This window comes from Castor canadensis, chromosome 4, assembly GCF_047511655.1.
Source record: "Castor canadensis chromosome 4, mCasCan1.hap1v2, whole genome shotgun sequence".
NCBI lineage: Eukaryota > Metazoa > Chordata > Mammalia > Rodentia > Castoridae > Castor > Castor canadensis.
The window spans coordinates 83,363,027-83,383,441 of record NC_133389.1 but is presented as its reverse complement, the minus strand read 5'-3'; the positions used below and the strand labels follow the sequence as shown (position 1 = coordinate 83,383,441).

General features: G+C 40.0%; 1 protein-coding gene across 4 annotated transcripts in view; it reads right to left on the bottom strand.

Moving 5' to 3' along the window:
• The window catches only part of C4H2orf76 (chromosome 4 C2orf76 homolog), a 100,178-nt gene that overhangs the window by 66,868 nt on the left and 12,895 nt on the right, over positions 1-20,415 (bottom strand). For all 4 annotated transcript variants that reach the window (XR_012447174.1, XM_074070564.1, XM_074070565.1 and 1 more), the window contains exon 2: positions 1,521-1,665. Coding sequence is in view for 3 of the 4 variants with exons in the window: in XM_074070564.1 (XP_073926665.1) it covers positions 1,521-1,665 (145 nt within the window). In the remaining variant the exon portion in view is untranslated. The remainder of the gene's footprint in view (positions 1-1,520; positions 1,666-20,415) is intronic.

The window sequence follows — 20,415 nt, the reverse complement described above, 5'->3', positions numbered from 1 at the left end:
AGAAAGCTCTTACTGTAAAAAGCCAACTAATATCTGTAAAAAGGAATTATGGGAGTAGAAAAATCAGTTTGAAAAAAATAACCATAAAAAGTCACCATAACTGACACTGCAGAATTACCAAAGAATGCTAACTGGTGGGTGAATGCAGAGAAGTGACAGGATCTTTGCAGAGCCCCTGGCTCTGTCTCCATTGAAAGCTTTTCAATTACAACTGAAAAAGCAGACACCACCTTCACCACTGCTTGAACCTGGGCACCTATCCTGGTATGGTGGCACCAGCATCATTTCTACGATTTTCCTACCCAAAGTGGAACCTAAATCTAAAGCAGGAGAAAACATCAGACAAACCCAAGGAGGAGCATTCCAGAAAACAGACTGTGCCATGCAAAACTGTCAAGGTGATAAATACAACAAAACACTCCACAAGCGTGTCCAATTAAAGGAACGGGTACAACATATGACTTTATCATTTCTTTTGTCATGAAAGACCTTACTGGGACAATTACAGTCTCAATAAAATCTCAATTAAATCTTGATGTCAAGTTCCTGAGTTTGATCATTGCACCGTGGTTTTGTAAAAAAGAGAATTCCTTTTTTTTAAGGAAAGACACACCGAAATAGTGAAGAGAAATGGGGAATCCTGTCAGGCATGTATTTCTAAATGGCTCAGAAAGAAAAAAAGTGGCTTGAGGGTGATAGAGAAAGTGAGAGAACAGAGAAGAGGAGTGAGAAGGGGAAAATAAAGCCAGCATACATTGGCATTTGGGGACTCAGCACGAAGAACAGCCAGGGAGATGCTTTGTCCTCTTGCAACTTCAGTTAAAATAATAAAAGTTTATGCTAGGTGTTTATCAAATGCAACACTCAATAATGAGAAACCCATGAAGGATCTATCAAAGTAAAGATTAAATTCTTGCTTACTTTAAGTTCAAAGTAATAAACCAAGAGCATTAGAATGGATGTCACTTCTGTAACCACAGTGACCATCAACTCTGGTGATTTCCTGGCTGTACAGTCCTCTGCTACCTTTCTGCCATGCCTGGACCGAGGTCCCCTGTGTGCTCAGCTGTGTAACACAAGCGGCTGTGCTGAGTCCCTTGTTAATCCACCTCCAAAGACACAGGGCCATCACAAGCAAACATGATTTAATTTTTTTTTTTTCAGTCAAACCCGATGGCAACAATACCTGGTGAGGATGCATGTTAACCACTGGGGCAGGCTTATGCCAAGGTCAGAAGAGCAGCCAGCCCAGCCCCTAGCTCAGCATCTACATCAACATCTTCAAGATTTTTTTGAAGACAGGATCTCACTATGTAGCTCAGTTGGCCTAGAACTTTCTATGTAGCCCAGATTGGCCTCAAACTCTCAAACTCCAGATCCTCCTGCCTCTACCTCCAGAGTGCTGGGATTACAGAAATGCCCCACCACACCCAACTTACTTTTTTATTTTTAAGGATTATTAATGGCACAGCCAGCTAATTTTAAAAACATAGTAAAACAGAAAGACCTTATGTGCATACCTTGCTTTAGAAATGCTAGGAACTCCTTTACGGTTTGGTCCAAATTAACTCCATGGTACACTAAAGGTCTGAAATTTCGGTGTTCAAAGGAACGAATGAGACGAACCGTAATGGTCACTTCTTCAGCCGCCATGTGATGAAATTCCTGCGGTAAAAATATGAAAACAATCTAAGTGAAATCAACTCACAATTCTCTACAGTGGCGAGTCTGTTGCACATCAGCTTTCTGGCATCGGGTCCCCCCATGCCATGCTGTTACTGGCAGAATTCCCTGACGGAGGCCAGCTTCCAGAGGCCAGGTCCCAAGATTATGTCCAGCCACCACTATGATCCTAGACTGCCCTGCCACTGTCACAGATACTGTGACCTGCAGAAAACTGCCAGATCAGAGAAGATGAAGGGAAGTGAGGAGGGGTGTGTACCCACAGACACACGATGGCTTTGGATCTCCTGTCAGCAGTCTCCTCAACTGGCCCTGGGATGAAAGTGCACTGATGTTACAGTCACTACCAGCAGGCATTTTGATCTCACAAATATTTCCAGATGTCAGGACTGCTCTATATACATATACACCATGTTATCGCCCATCTTTCTCATTATTGAGGCCACGTATGGACATTTCATCCTAAAACTCTGTACTAGTCCTATGTGCCAGGGGCTAATGCTGTCTCCTTTAAGGCTCTCATCAAACCATGAGGTATCAAACCCATTTTAAAGAAGAAGAGACAAGTCACTCAAAGAGATTACATATAGCTAACAAAATCAGGATTCAGGCATTGATTTAATTCCAAAGTCCATGCTTTCTAATACACAAATTATATGTCACAAACACCTGCACCGTTGTTGGCATTTTAAAGATACAAGTGGTAGCTGTGCCATGCTACTTTCAACTTTTCAACCATAACATACAAGAGGAAGTACAGTGGTCCTGGTATCCTCAGAGATTAGTTCCAGCATATCCACCCCCCATACCACAGTGTGAAGATGCTGAGGCCTCACAGAACAAGGCATCGTCTTGTACACAGCCTACGCACAGCCTACTGCATGCTTTAAACCCTCTCTAGACTGCTTACTTGCCCACACAATATGCACATGGAAACAGCTGTTAACTACAGGGAATAATGAATGACGGAACAAAGTCTACATGTTCAGTACAGATGCAATTCTTTTTTGAGGATTTTTTTGGCAGTTCGTTGAAGCCATGCACACAGAACCCATGGATATGGAGAGTTGACCATAATAGGAAAAAAATATCTGGAACACTAATAAATATAAGAATAAAAGTTCAGCAGGGCTTGAGAGCACTCAGGAGGCTGAGGCAGGAGGATGGAAAGTTGGAGGCCAGTCTGTGCTACATAGCAAGACTCTGTCTTAAAAAAAAAAGATGAAAAATTCAATCTCACTAATAATACAGGAGATTCTAAATAACAATGAGATTCACCACTCATGAAATCGCAAATTAAAATGTGACAATACCTAGTGCTTGCAAGGGCATAGCCATGAGAACCTGATCAGAGAAGGCAGGCATTAAAACTGAAAATATGTACCTTTCAATCCAGTGACTTCACTCACAGGCGCTGCCCCAGGAGCCTCTCACATATATGCAGGGAGAGAACTGTAAGAGACAATTAAGAGCTTGTCAAGTGCAAACACTGGAAACTCACCAACAGGAGAGTGGGTAAGTAAATGATGGCATATCATATCGTGGAATATCACAGGCAGTATAAAGGCAGACCACACCTGTTATCATGGATGAGTGCAAACAAACTATGCTGAGTGAAATAAGCAAGTTACACAGCAACCAGCGCAACTATCACTCATTCAAACTGCAGAGATGGTGCTTTTTTTTTAAATGCAGATAATCAATTGCTATTTCCGAGGCAAAAGAAGTTATCCACTTAAGGAAGGGTACACAGGGCTCCATTATATGATAATGTTCTATGCTTAAGCAAGATGGTAGGTATATGGGAAATGCATATTCTTTATGCCTTTAGTGTGTTTGAGATAGTTCCTGTCATATGCAAATGAGTTGCATTAATGTGACTTGGACAGTCTGAATTATAGAATACTTATACAACTATTTTACTAGAGGGATTCCAAGATGGTGGCTAGAGGGAGGAAGCAGAAAGCGAGCCTCCTATAGTGAAATCTTGGAGAGACGCTGGAGACACACTTTGCAGGCATAATCACTGAGAAGAGGCATAATTTTGACCCCTCCACACCTCCAGCCGGCGCAGAGGCTCTCCACTTCACGTTAAATGGAGAAACCAGGAGGGTCCCCGGGGATGCCAGTCGCCAGCGCCCATACGGCTTGGGAAGACGCGGACCAGGTGAGCTTCACGGTACCGCCGTACTCCCACAGACAAGCCTGGGCCAGAGCAGCATAGCCCCTGGACAGACTGACCTCCACCCGGGAAAAAAGAGAAACTGAGTAATAAGCAATAAGAACAATAAAGACACTGGGAAAGAGGGTGGGGTGCACTGAGCGCCGAAGATTGGGGGAAGGGAATCCTTCCCGGGACTGTAAATAAACAAGCCGGGCAGGCTCTGGCGGGAGCGGGGGCGCGCGCCCAGCAACCAGGAGCGGGAAAGCTGGTGAGAGTGGTGGAGGGAGGAAAACTCCACAGGAGAGGGGGGAAGACCCACTTCCCACGTGAACTGCAAACAAACATGGCGGCTGGCAGGAGCAGCAGCACTGCCCGGTAATCAGGAGCAGGAAAGCTTGTGAAAGTGGTGGTGGGAGGAAAACTCCACAGGAGAGGGGGGAAGACCCACCTCCCACATGAACTGTAAATAAACACACAGGCCTGACAAGGCGGGTGCAGTATCACCTTTCCCAGTGTGCTGGGAAAGGGGAAAGCTTGTAGCAGAGGCTCACGCACAGTAGAAATCTGAGTAAACAAAGCCTGCAGGGCTAGATGAGTGCTAAGCTCACCCCACAGATCTGCATAAATAACGCCTCCAGCAACAGCAGGCTGACAGCAGCAGGCAGGCAAGCCACAGCTGCAGATACCATTCTCAGAACTGTCTTCAGACTCTTTTTTTTTTTCTTTTTCTCCCTACCTTTGATGAGAGAACAACTGAATTACACCTGCAAGAGGAAGAACTTACTGAAACTGTATTGCATTTGAACTTGGGACACTTGGTGGGTTTTGTGTGTGTGTGTGTGTGTGTGTGTGTGTAGTTTTGTTCTACTTTATGCGTCCCCTTTGATGAGACAACTACAGAACAACATCTAAGGCACCAACTCCAGGACTGGAGACTGAGACAGACACCCAAATTATTATATGAAAATTATTATATGAAACTTCATTGCATTTGAACTTGGAGGTTTTTTGGGTTTTTTTTTTTAATTTTCTATTTTCCATTTTATTTTAATTCATATTTATATATAGATATTTCCTTCATTTACTTATTTTTTATTTTTTTTATGTTTGATTTTCAATCCTCTCTCTCTCTCTAATGTCTGTTCAACTTACTGTCAATTAGTACACTAACGCTCCCTGTTTATACCTTTGAAACTTTCTTGTCTGAAACCTTGTTCTGCTTTCTCCCTCTTGTCTGTGTATTTGTTTTCCCCCTTTCTTTAACTTCTTGCTTTCCATTTCAGCTCACCCTTCCATTCTAAATATTACCATTGTTATTATTACAAGCTAGAAAATACTTAATTGCACACAGTACAGGGACAGCAACAACACCAAAGACAATGACGGGAAGACAGAAAAAACAGGGAAACCAGTTTCCCCACAGCAAAAAATCAGTACAGGAACCAGAGGGGAATGAAGAAAACAGAAACTGAGATCCAGACTCTAACAAAATGAAGATAAACTATGCCAAAGGACCCAATGAAGCCCACGAGAATAATTTAAAAGAAGACATACTACAGGTACTCAATGAGAATTTCATAGAGATGATACTGGATAGGGTCAACCAAAATGTACAAGAGACACTCAAGAAATTCCAAGACAACAAAAATAGAGAATTTGATAAGCAAAAGAAGAAATAAAGGAAACCACAGAAGCACTGTATAAACACCAAAGTGAAACAGAGAACACGATGAATAAATGGATAAATGAACTCAGGACAAAAATAGACAACATTAAAGAGGAAACCACCCAGGATATGGAAAACCTCAGAAAAAAGAACAAAACAGAACTGCAACAGAAGGCCAATCCAGCAGAATAGAACAAACAGAAGACAGAATCTCAGAACTTGTAGATGAAATGGTAATTAAAGGAAAAACCGAAGAACTATTAATTAAACAACTCAAGACATGTGAAAAGAAAATGCAAGAACTCACTGACTCCATCAAAAGACCAAACTTGAGAATCATGGTCATCGAAGAAGGAGAAGAGGTGCAAGCGAAGGAATGCGTAATCTATTCAACAAAATAATAATGGAAAATTTCCCAAATCTAGAGAAAGATATTCCCATACAGATGCAAGAGGCCTCGAGGACCCAAACAGACCAGATGAAAATAGAACTACCCCACGACATATCATCATTAAAACAACAAGTTCAGAAACAAAGGAAAGAATATTGAAGGCTGTAAGAGAGAAAAAACAAGTAACATACAAAGGTAAACCCATCAAAATCACAGCAGACTTCTCAACAGAAACATTAAAAGCAAGAAGAGCATGGGGTGGGATCTTCTGGGCACAGAATGAAAATAACTTCAACCCCAGGATACTCTACCCAGCAAAACTATCATTCAAAATAGATGGAGCAATAAAAGTCTTCCATAATAAGCAGAAACTAAAACAATATGTGACCACAAAGCCACCAATACAAAAGATTCTGCAAGGAATTCTGCACACAGAAAGTGAAACCCAACTTAACCATGAAAAGACAGGCAGCACCAAACCACAGGAAAAGAAAAAGCAAGACTGTAGAGAGTAACCTCAACTTAGGTACACACAATCAAACCTTCAAACAACTAAGACAACTAAATGACAGGAATCACCACATACCTATCAGTACTAACACTTAATGTTAACGGACTTAATCCACCCATCAAAAGGTACTGTTTGATGAAATGGATTAAAAAAGAAGATACAACAACTTGTTGCTTATAGGAGACCCATCTCACCAACAGAAATAAGCATAGGCTTAAGAGGAAAGGCAGAAGAAGATTTACCAAGCCAATGGCCCCCGAAAACAGGCAGGAGTAGCAATACTTACGTCTGACAAAGTAGACTTCAAACCTACATTGATCAAACGAGATAAAGAAGGACATTCCATACTAATAAAAGGGGAAATAGACCAAAAGGAAATAATAATCATCAATCTGAATGCACCCAATGTCAACACACCCAATTTCATCAAACATACCCTGAAAGACCTAAAAGCATATATAAACGCCAACAAAGTGGTTGTGGGAGACTTTAACACCCCATTATCATCAATAGATAGGTCATTCAAACAAAAAATCAATAAAGAAATCCAAGATCTAAAATATGCAATAGATCAAATGGACCTAGTAGATGTCTACAGATCATTTCATCCAACCTCTACACAATATACGTTCTTCTCAGCAGCCCATGGAACCTTCTCCAAAATAGATCATATCCTAGGGCACAAAGCAAGTCTCAGTAAATATAAGAAAACAGAAATTATACCGTGCATACTATCTGATCACAATGCAGTAAAAGTAGAACTCAACAACAAAAGTAAAGACAAAAAACATGCAAACAGCTGGAAACTAACTAACTCATTACTTAATGAAGAATGGATCATCGATGAAATAAAAGAGGAAATTAAAAAGTTCCTGGAAGTCAATGAAAATGAAAACACAACCTACCGGAACCTATGGGACACAGCTAAGGCAGTCCTGAGAGGAAAGTTTATAGCCATGAGTGCATATATTAAAAAGACTGAAAGATCCCAAATCAATGACCTAATGATACATCTCAAACTCCTAGAAAAACAAGAACAAGCAAATCCCAAAACAAATAGAAGGAGAGAAATAATAAAAATAAGAGCTGAAATCAACAAAATAGAAACCAAAAAAACCATACAAAGAATTAATGAAACAAAAAGTTGGTTCTTTGAAAAAATAAACAAGATCGATAGACCCCTGGCAAACCTGACTAAAATGAGGAGAGAAAAAACCCAAATTAGTAGAATCAGGAATGCAAAAGGGGAGATAACAACAAACACCATGGAAGTCCAGGAAATTATCAGAGACTACTTTGAGAACCTATATTCAAATAAATTTGAAAATCTAAAAGAAATGGACAGATTTCTAGATACATATGATCATCCAAAACTGAACCAAGAGGAAATTAATCACCTGAATAGACCTATAACACAAAATGAAATTGAAGCAGCAATCAAGAGTCTCCCCAAAAAGAAAAGTCCAGGACCTGATGGATTCTCTGCTGAATTCTATCAGACCTTTAAAGAAGAACTGATTCCAACCCTCCTTAAACTGTTCCACAAAATAGAAGGGGAAGGAAAACTGCCAAACACATTTTATGAAGCCAGTATTACACTTATCCCAAAACTAGGCAAAGACACCTCCAAAAAGGAGAACTATAGGCCAATCTCCTTAATGAACATTGACGCAAAAATCCTCAACAAAATAATGGCAAACCGAATTCAACAACACATCAAAAAGATCATTCACCACGCCCAAGTAGGCTTCATCCCAGGAATGCAGGGGTGGTTCAACATACGAAAATCAATAAATGTAATAAACCACATTAACAGAAGCAAAGACAAAAACCACTTGATCATCTCAATAGATGCAGAAAAAGCCTTTGATAAGATCCAACATCATTTCATGATAAAAGCTCTAAGAAAACTAGGAATAGAAGGAAAGTACCTCAACATTATAAAAGCTATATATGACAAACCTACAGCCAGCATTATACTAAACGGAGAAAAACTGAAACCGTTCCCTCTAAAATCAGGAACCAGACAAGGATGCCCACTATCTCCACTCCTATTCAACATAGTACTGGAATTCCTAGCCAGAGCAATTAGGCAAGAAGAAGGAATAAAAGGAATACAAATAGGTAAAGAAAGGGTCAAAATATCCCTATTTGCAGATGACATGATCCTATACCTTAAAGACCCAAAACACTCTACTCAGAAGCTTCCAGACATCATCAATAGCTATAGCAAGGTAGCAGGATATAAAATCAACATAGAAAAATCATTAGCATTTCTATACACTAATAATGAGCAAACTGAAAAAGAATGTATGAAAACAATTCTATTTACAATAGCCTCAAAAAAAATCAAATACCTAGGTGTAAACCTAACAAAAGATGTGAAAGACCTCTACAAGGAAAACTATACACTTCTGAAGAAAGAGATTGAGGAAGACTATAGAAAGTGGAGAGATCTCCCATGCTCATGGATTGGTAGAATCAACATAGTAAAAATGTTGATACTCCCAAAAGTAATGTACATGTTTAATGCAATTCCCATCAAAATTCCAATGATATTCATTAAAGAGATTGAAAAATCTACTGTTAAATTTATATGGAAACACAAGAGGCCACGAATAGCCAAGGCAATACTCAGTCAAAAGAACAATGCAGGAGGTATCACAATACCTGACTTCAAACTATATTACAAAGCAATAACAATAAAAACAGCATAGTACTGGCACAAAAACAGACATGAAGACCAGTGGAACAGAATAGAGGACCCAGATATGAAGCCACAAAACTATAACCAACTTGTCTTTGACAAAGGAGCTAAAAATATATGATGGAGAAATAGCAGCCTCTTCAACAAAAACTGCTGGGAAAACTGGTTAGCAGTCTGCAAAAAACTGAAACTAGATCCATGTATATCACCCTATACCAAGATTAACTAAAAATGGATCAAGGATCTTAATATCAGACCACAAACTCTAAAGTTGATATAGGAAAGAGTAGGAAGTACTCTGGAGTTAGTAGGTATAGGTAACCCCAGCAGCACAGCAACTAAGAGATAGCATAGATAAATGAGACCTCATAAAGCTAAAAAGCTTCTGTTCATCAAAAGAAATGGTCTCTAAACTGAAGAGAACACCCACAGAGTGGGAGAAAATATTTGCCAACTATACATCAGACAAAGGACTGATAACCAGAATATATAGGGAACTTAAAAAACTAAATTCTCCCAAAACTAATGAACCAATAAAGAAATGAGCAAGTGAACTAAACAGAACTTTCTCAAAAGAAAAAATTCAAATGGCCAAAAAACACATGAAAAAATGCTCACCATCTCTAGCAATAAAGGAAATGCAAATTAAAACTACGCTAAGATTCCACCTCACCCATTAGAATAGCCATCATCAGCAACATCACAAACAACAGGTGTTGGCGAGGATGCAGGGAAAAAGGAACCCTCTTACACTGCTGGTGGGAATGTAAACTAGTACAACCACTCCTGGGAAAAAATTTGGAGGCTACTTAAAAAGCTAGACATTGATCTACCATTTGATCCAGCAATAGCACTCTTGGGGATATACCCAAAAGACTGTGACACAGGTTACTCCAGAGGCACCTGCACACCCATGTTTATTGAGGCACTATTCACAATAGCCAAGTTATGGAAATAGCCAAGATGCCCCACCACTGACAAATGGATTAAGAAAATGTGGTATCTATACACAATGGAATTTTATGCAGCCATGAAGAAGAACGAAATGTTATCATTCGCTGGTAGATGGATGGAATTGGAGAACATCATTCTGAGTGAGGTTAGCCTGGCCCAAAAGACCAAAAATTGTATGTTCTCCCTCAGATGTGGACATTAGATCAAGGGCAAACACAACAAGGGGATTGGACTTTGAGCACATGATAAAAGCGAGAGCACACAAGGGAGGGGTGAGGATAGGTAAGACACCTAAAAAATTAGCTAGCATTTGTTGCCCTTAATGCAGAGAAACTAAAGCAGATACCTTAAAAGCAACTGAGGCCAACAGAAGGGGACCAGGAACTAGAGAAAAGCTTAGATCAAAAAGAATTAACCTAGAAGGTAACACACACGCACAGGAAATCAATGTGAGTCAATGCCTTATATAGCTATCCTTATCTCAACCAGCAAAAACCCTTGTTCCTTCCTATTATTGCTTATACTCTCTCTATAACAAAATTAGAAATAAGGGCAAAATAGTTTCTGCTGGGTATTGAGGGGGTGGGGGGGAGAGGGAGGGGGTGGAGTAGGTGGTAAGGCAAGGGGGTGGGGGCAGGGGGGAGAAATGACCCAAGCCTTGTATGCACATATGAATAATAAAAAAAAAACTATTTTACTAAATTTAAGAAAATGTGAAGCTCATTGTGTATGAAAAGCCAAGGGTTCAGCTGTTTGAATGCAAAAGAATAATTTGTAAGTATAATTAGCATGTTATTTATAATTAAAACGGGTTCTAAAAGAGCTGAAAGTAGACTTTCCCCCTAAAGTAAGGTAAAGAGTCACCTTATAATCTGTGTTGTGGCTAATAAACCTAATGCATCCCTTCATAGTTCTGACACTTCTTATTAACTCTGGTTTACATAGATTTCAAGAAAATCTGATCCTAGGGGCTGGAAGTGTGGGCTCAAGTGGCAGAGCACCTGCCCATAAGCTGAAAGCCTGAGTTCAAACCCCAATAAATAAATAAATTTATTTTAAAAAGAGAAAATGCAATCCTAGAGTCTACCAATAATAACAGTTCACAGAATCTACAAAGTAAAACTTGTAAAGATACTGAGGTGCCTAATGACTAGCTCTTGAGAATGAGACCCTGTATTTTAAAAGCCTCTGTAGTTGAGAAGCGTTGTAAAATAAGGAGAATTCCTTAGAATGTTGTTCGGTGAATTTGGGTAATGAATGTGTTAAACACTCAAGACAGTGTCTAGCACAGGAGGATCTCAGCACACAGTAGCTGTTTTTACCATTATTATTTTATTTGGGATAAAATAGCCTTGAGCATTAAGACAGCTCATATAAGCAGAAAATAAACGTAATGAGTTTCCACGTATGACAAAATGATTCATATAGATGATCCAAACAAGAAGACCAGGCAAGATGGCAGATGTGTGGCTTATGAAACTTCTTTATAACTGTAGGTTTGTTTTGTCACTTAATAAAAAGTTGCCCAAATTCAGTACTGAAATATTTCATTTTAGCTGAGCATGGTAACATACATCTATAATCCCAGCTACTCTCAAGGATCAGGAGTTCAAGGCCACTCTGAAGTCTACTCTGAAGGATCAGGAGACCCTTTCTCAAAAACAAAATAAAATCAAAAAGGCTGGCAGCATAGCTCAAGTGGTACAGCATTTGCCTAGTTAGCATGAGGTCCTGGGTTCAATCCCTAGTACAAAAAAAAAAAAGAACTCAAGTTTTCAATTAAACCTCCAAATTTCCCATGCATGGTGGCACACAACTGTAACCCAACATTCAAGAGGCTGAAGAAGGAGGATTATGATTTCAAGTCTCACAGAGAGACTCTGTCTCAAATAAATAAATAAATAAATGTCCACATTTGCATTAATATTTAATTTTGGTCAACAATATTTAATTTCTTTCTCAGAAATTTGTTGTAACTAAACTCAGCAACTCCACAATAGCTACCATGATCTAATTTGCTATACTTTGGTGGCTTGGAGAGGTAGTTTAGAAAGTTAATATTACAGACTATAAAATCTGACAATTTTCCTAGAAGATCTGACTTAATTTAAAAAAAAGAAAAAGAATCTGATCAGGTTTAAAAGGCATCGCTGAAGGGACAGAGAAATTAACAACAATAAATTTAGGGATGAATTAATAAAAGTATTCAAAGACATAAAAAGTGGCTTAAATAGATGAAAAACTATGTTCTTGATGAGGGTTCAAAATTGTAAAGAAACTCCATCAAGCCACCATGGTGGTGCACAACTGTAATCACAGCTCTCAGGAGGCTGAGGTAGGAGGATCCAGAGTTGGACAACATAGTTAGATCCTGTCTCAACAACAACAACAAAAAGAAAGCAATTTGTCCTAAGATAATCTATAAATTGATGAAAATCCCAATCAAAATGTGAAAGGGATGTTTGGGGAACTTGACAAAAATATTTCTGGATGAATTTGTGAGCACTGCCAGCAAATCATAAAAGAAAAAAGAAAGACAATGGCAGCAACAATTATTAAAACACACACTGGGTGATGGTGGCTCATACCTGTAATCCTAGCTGTTCAGGAAGCAGAGATCAGGAGGATCAAGGTTCAAAGCCAGCCCTGGGCAAATAGTTCAGGAGACCCTGTCTCAAAAAAAATCCTTCACAGAAAAGAACTGTTGGAGTGGCTCAAGGTGTAGGCCCTGAGTTCAAACTAGTATGACAAAAATTAAATAAACAAATAAAAATTATAGGGGCTAGAGGTGTGGTTCAGTGGTAGAGCACTTGCCTAGTAGGCTTGACGCCCTGGGTTCCATCTCCAGCACCTCACACACAAATATCATTATACATCAACAGACATACACAAATGAGTCTGTGAGATTTCCATAATTTTACAAACTCCAATAATAAAAATGACAAAGGATGATCAAGTTATAGTAATAAACACTAAGGTAGCAGGAGCAGTGCAGTGTTAGCCCACCCCCCCCACCCCCGCCCCCACTGGCTTGCTGCAACTGACACCTCTGCAGTGTGGGTTATGTTGATCACGGTCACCCGACTTGCAGTTTCCAGGGACTTGAATGCCTCTTTTGTGCAAAGCACTGACTCTTCCTGGGCCTGTGCAAGTGTCTGACAGGTGACTGAAATGGGGGGCAAAGCTTGGCATTGTCTGGTTCCTTTGCTACCCTAACCTCTGGATCTGACCGTTTCTGCTCAACTCTGCATGGAGACAATTGATGTCCAGAGTTGGCAGAAGCTGATATACCTGAAGCCTCCCTTGTCTCTTTCTCCCCTTCAGAGATGAAGATGCCAAGACAAGCGTGACTAAAATATGTGCACGAGTCTCAGGGGCACAGTGATGACCAGGTTTTATATGGCCCCTTCCATACACAGCTGCATCTAGAAGTCTCGGTCATTGATGCTGCCCAAACCCAAGCCCCACTTCTTTCCCCCTTGCCTATGGACAGAAGGAGCCTGAGACTCATGCTGAGCTAAGATGGTCACTGTACGTGCTAAGCCACTACCTTCTTGATTTTCCTGGCTTGCCAAGTAAATCTCCTCGTCCTAACAACTTGTCCTTGACTCACTGGGCCTCTTTTCTAGAGGTAAGTGGACTTGGGTTTGGTAACAAAGTTAATGGGGAAAAAGAGCTATTTAACAAGTTGGCATTTGGAGAACGGGTCAGACATTTGGGCAAAATTAATGCTGGATTCTCACATCACCCTCTGCAAGATAAAACTGTCCATGGGCACATATTTAAATTTCCTATGAAGTCATAGGGAGGCACCAGAAAAGAAGGGACATAATTTTATAATCTTAAGCTAAAAAAGGTTCTAAGTAAACAGAATACAGAAACCACCAAGGAAAATGTAGGTATAACAACATAAAAATTAAGAAAAGACAATATCCTAATAGAAACATAGCTGAATATATTAATAGCGAATTGATGACATTTTTAAGACTGTTAATAGATCAACTTCAATTCTAACGAAAGAATTACAACAAAAATGGTAAGATACCAGTTTGCCATCAGATTAGTAAAATTAAAACATAAAATAACAAAAAATTTTAAAATAGCCAAATCAGTGATGGCAAGGATATGGTTAAATATTGTTACATACTATCGGTAAGGACATAAAATAATATGGCCTTTCTGGCAGTGAGAAGGGTAATCTATCCAACTTTGAACTTACCTATCCTTTCATATGGCAATTTCTCTTCTAATAATAAACCCTGAGAAAATAATCACACTAAATACTTTTAAATCCACGAGTTCATAATGATACTTAAAGGGGGGAAAAAAATCTAGTCACTCTGGAAGCGAGCAAGGAACAGGTAAGTTTGTTCTGTTTTTTTCCGAAAACTGACTTATGGGGGTTTATGCAGAAGTAAAACAAACTTTAGCTTTTCCTTTCTTGTTCAGACTTATTTCAGGGTTCTCAAACAGCTCATAAAGAAAGGTTCTTCTTTACAGAAGAATCATAACTAAAAAGTACTGAAAGATAAAATATAAAAATCACTTACAAAGCTCTCAGAATGGCTAAAACAGTGATGACCCCAAATGCTGGTGTAATCAGAATGTCTCACCCATTGCTGGTGGCAATATAAAATGGCATAGCCACCCTGGAAGAGAATATAGTACTTTCTTACAAAACTAAACATGTTTATTACGTAACTCAGCAATTGCATTCTTGGGAATCTGCCAGAGAATAGAACAAACCCTGTATGAGAATGCTTGAGGCATATCCATATGCAATACCCCAAACTGAAAACAACTCACATGTCCTTCAACGTGTGATAGGTTACAAGTACTCAGAAATAAAAAGGAAAAATGTATTCATACACACAACCATCTGGATGGACCACATGGGAAATTAAGGTGATTTAAAAAAAAAAGTCAATCATAAAAGGTTCATACTGTATAATTTCCTGTCTTTCTTATAATAACAAAATTATAGAGATGGAAACCAGATTAGTACCAACATGGGTAAGCAAGAGGAAGGACAGGAGGTGGCTGTAAGAGCAGAGGACAAAGGATCCTTGTGATGGTGTCACCCATGCTTTCTCCACTTGTGATAAAACCACACAGAAATAAACGCACACACAAATGCACATACAACTTGCAAAATCTGGACTGAAACCATGGCTTGTATCAATGGCAATTCCTTGGCTTTGACTATGGCCTATAGTCAAGTAAGATACCACCACTGGAGAAAACTGGAGGGAGTGAGGGATTATTTCTTACAACTAACTACAATTATCTCAAAGTAAAAACTTATTCTGGAAACCCTTACGAAACAATGAATGTAGGCAATACATCAGGTAAGACTTGAGAATGGAGGCACCAGGGACTAACAACTTCGTGAGTCAATCAAACCCCCGATCTCCTTGTGCATGTTAAATGACACAAGGAGGCCATCAGCCAAGTCCAATGGTGGGAAAGTCGGCTAGAGAAGTGGCCTGGTTTCTTCAACAAATAAATCACATGAGAAAGAACAGGAGGAAGGTTTTAAATTAGAAGAGACTTAAGACAGATGTACAACCAATGCGGCATTCAGACCTTGTAGGGATCCTAATTTGCATAGTGTGAGATGACATTAGGAATGAATGTTAACTCTGTTTACATGGAATTATGGTTAGGTTTAAAAATTCTTATCTTAAAAGACTGAGGTCTGTATAGATGAAATGACATAACTGGTATTTGTTTTCAAATACACTGGCTGAGAAAAAACAATTATGGAAATGTAGGTTAAAAAAAATAGGGCTGGGATATAGCTCAGTGATAGAGTGCTTGTCTAAAATACATGAGCTGGGTTCGATCCCCAGCATTTAAAAAAAAAAATGGTAGAACACTGTTAATTGTTGAAGGTGGGTGTATATAAAACATTATATTATTCTAATTATCCTATTTTTGCATTTGCTTGAAATTTTTCAGAATAAAAACATGTTAAGAGTAGATAAGTACACAAGATATACATTTAAGAAAGATGTTCTGTCATTGAAGTGTTTCTAATAGTTAACAAAATTAGAATCCATCTAAATGTCCATCAATGAAGAGCTAGTGAAATAAATTATGTCACACCATAAAATATCTTGCATGCATTAAAGGGCACTATATATTTATGGATATGCTATGTTTTATACATGGTTTAAGTGTGTCTCAATGGTTTATACGTTGAAAGTTGGTCTTCAGTGTGGTTGTGTGCACAGGTGCACCTTTAAAAGGCAGGGCCTCAGCTAAAGGTGTAGCTCAGTGTGTACAGTACATGTGAAGCCTGCTGGATTTAAACCTCAGCACCAGGTGGTTATATTCCTGCTATGGACTGAAGGTAGCAAATAAACCAAAAAGCATTTAGCATTTCGAAGCAGCTCCCAAGCCCAGAGGAGTCTGATTGTCTAAGATGACTTTCCACACTCCATCCCTTCCTAACTCTTGAAAGGTATGCCTCACCATCACAAATCTACTTTTCACATATCCCTCTAGCCGCAAGGACAGCTCACAGCTCCCTCTGCTGACACCAAGCCTGTGCCACACCTTCCCACTCTTAGCTTCTCTCCAAACCCCTTCCAACATAAGCACTGTTCAAGGCTCATTCCAGAGACCATCTTCTGCAGGCCACCTTCAAGGTCAGCTTCTCCCCCAGGCTGACCTACAGGCCTCTGCTTCCATGTTGAAGTTGCCTGTTGAAGGAGTCAAGCCATGGGCTCCTTGAAGGAAAGAACATTGAAAGGTTTATACATCTACACTCAGCAAAGGCCCTGGGAAAGTCTGTAGAGCTGCCAAGCAGCCAGAGGGTAGAGGAAAACCTCTTTCCCAGGACACACTGACACAGCAATCCTGCACTGAAGACCAGGGCCCCCGCAAAGGCTGGAGAGCTGGGGTGCAGCTCAATGGTAGAGCACCAGCCTGGAATGCAAGGCCCTGGGTTCTATCCCTAGCACTGCACCCCCCACAAAAAAAAAAAAAAGGAAAGAAAATGCTTAAGACCTGGGAAAAAATCTATTGCTTCAGTGTATGAAAACTTTTTTAAAAACTAAAATCAGTATTTAAATATCTGTAAAACATAATGACAGTAACTCAATTTGTTTAAAATTACATATAGGTTCGATTTATTGTGAGATATGAGTGTATCTCAATACACATGAGATAGGGTGGGGCTTTGAAAAGTCAGCAAACTTGGGCTCAGGCAGGTCCTTAAGCCTCCCCACCTATAAAACCAGTTCTGGCTGGAACCTTATGGCACTCTCAGCTCCTGGCCAGTGCCTCACCGCATCATTGCAGCCAGTTGTTCCTCTCCTGGTCCTCTCTGGGAATTTAGGACTTTTTCTGGCCCAGACTTCAGCATGGCTTGAGCATCCTGAGCACCATCAGCTGAGACAGGGCTTCAGCCTCCAGGCCTCTGAGCCTGAAGTGGAAATCCAGCAAGCAGGAAAAGCCAGACAAGCTGCTACCAGGCTCCCAAATCATCCTGGCTGCACCCTCCCCATGCTGGCTCCTCCTTCCCCGGGAACAGGGATCAGCTGAAGAGTCATCAAGCAGCAAGGCTGGTTCCTGGGGCGAAAAACTAGCATAGCAGGTAAAACCTCAGAGCCCACGTGCTTGCATCATGCTCAGACTGTTGACTTTAGATTACTGATCTCCATCTGCTGAAAGAAAAACATGTAACCACAACTGACTCTGACTACTGGTGGCAGTGACTGTCTATTACAAACAGTGAATTAGGAAATCCTGAACCACTCTCCAAAGTCAAATACAGGCTTTTTTTTTTTTTAGGTTCCTCGTAGTTTCTGGTCACAATATTTTTGTCAATCGATCAAGACGCAACTTCATTTTATGAGCATTTCTGTTGAAAGACACTATTTGACATACATTGTTGATCCATTACACTGAATTCCCAGCCAATGTTACTTTAACTCATGCCTGAACAAAGCTATCCAAAGCATGCATTTTCTCCAGAAGGCCCACTACAGCTTCATGTGCTCAGGAACACTCAACAGCACTTCGGCACTGTATCAGGGCAGTATGTACAGCAAAACACAAAGAAGCAAAAACTGCACTAAACAACTACAAACTGGACACTTGTTTGCAACACACTGAAGTAAAAAAGGCTCATCATTGCCTTGTCTCCCCTCAGCTGGGAAGACCAGCACAGAACAACTCAAAACTTTTCACAATTCTGCACATACCCAAGAGTGACCAAGAAAGCACCCCGAGTATTGGATTTGGGTGTAGGGAATGAGTAAATTTTAGTAAGTACATGAATTCTCAACTACAGAACCTGCAAACAAGTAGGACTGACTTAGCAAAATAATAATACATTTTTCCTCTGTATTTGATGTTTTTGTAATAATGGGGTTTGAACTCAGGGCAGGTGTTCTACCACTTGAGTCCTTTTTTATGTTGAGTATTTCCAAGATAGGGTCTCAGGAACTATTTGCTCAGGCTGGCTTCGAACCTCAATTCTCTGCTCTCTGCCTCCTGTGTAGCTAGGATTACAGTACCCAGCTCTTTTTTTTTTGAGACAGGATCTTGGTACGTACCCAGGCTGGCCTCAAACTCACTATTCTCCTGCCTCCATCTCCCCTCAAGAGTTCCAGAGTGCTGGGACTATAGGCACATGCCACAATGCCTGACCTCCAGTACTTTTGTTTTGTTTGTTTTTTGAGATCTCACAGTGCTGTCTAACTGGTCTTGAGCCTGAGCTCAAGTGATTCTCCCACCTCAGTCTCCCAAGTAGCTGGGACTATAGGTGAATACCACCGTGCCTGGCACTGCCTTCCAGTATTTAAAGCAAGCATACTCTTGACCTTTATCAAAGAGAATGGAACCCAAGATGAGCTAACTATCAGACATTTCAGGGGCAGGAAAGCACTAAAGCACCAAGGCAGTGACTTGAAGATGTCTGCAGCCACCAGCACAGAAGTACGCTGGCTGACCTTCCATCATGCAACAGGCAGGTGTCCAAGAAGTGAGGTGTATGCCCAGAAGCTCAGCAGACTCCTAGAAGAAATCACTTTGAAAAACCAAAATATTTTGTAAAGTTGTATCTCTCCTTCCATTTAAGTATTATAAATTCAAAATGTCATTTATCAAGTTTGCTTTAAAACTGGTTTTAACCATACCTGAAAAAAGTATGGTCCTAACCCACACAAAAAACATATATAGTCCAATTAGTAATATATAATATATAATAATTATAATAGATTAGTAATATAATTGGTATATATAATTAGGAGCACTTAGTAATATATATATAATAATTATTACCATAGTAATATGTAAACTTTCCAAGTTTAGGAAGCAGTATTAAGGGTCAAAAAAAGTCTACTACTTTCCTTTAAAAACAATTTATCAATAAAAAGAAGATACAAACCAGTTTTTTGTCCTTTGGTGTGAGGTGACTAAATCGGCAATATGACCAGGAATAAAAGTAGAAAAAGTGCGCTAGGCATGGTAGTGCACACCTGGAATCCCAGCTACTTGGGAGGCTGAGGCAGGAGGACAGCTTGAGCCAGGAGGTGAAGGCCTGGGTAATACAGAAAGACCCCACCTTCCCTTACCCCCAACACACACACAAAAGAACACATAGAAAGAATAGAGTTCTGGGAAGAGGGAAAAAACACTGAATATGCAAATGAATATGCAATTGCACCTTAATAATCTTGAATAACCCTGAAGTTATAATAAATATCATTTTCTTATGGTTTGGTTATGAAATGTCCTTCACAGGCTTCTGTGCTGAATCCTTAGCTTCCAGTTGGTGGCACAATCTTAGTAGGAGGTTCTGGAAACTTTAGGAGGTGGGACCCACCTGGAGGAGATGCGATACTAGGACACCTTTGAAGGCTACCTGGTCTCTGGTCTCCTCCTCTCTGTCCACACATGTTCCCACTGCCATGGTGTTCTGCCCAAGTCCTAGTCAGACTACAGACTGAACCCTGTGAAACTGTGTACACTAACACAAGCCTTCCTCCCTTAACTTGTTTTCATCCAGCATTTAGTCATGGAAATGAGAAAAGTAACATTCAAATATATCATTTTACAAAAAAAAAAAGAAGTGTTTAAGGACAGGGGTGATAAAGAAACCTGTCCTCCTTAATTTCCCTTCCCCAAAACACTCAACATCTAGTATAGTGCTAGCAGGCAAAAGATAGGGCTTACCTGTCAATGAGAACTTAACATTGGCAAAAAGTCTATATAAAACTCCAGTTGAAAGTTCAAAAGGCCAGGCACCGTGGCTTACCCTGCAATCCTAGCTACTCAGGAGGCAGAGATCAGGAGGATCTCAGTTCAAAGACAGCTTGGGCAAACA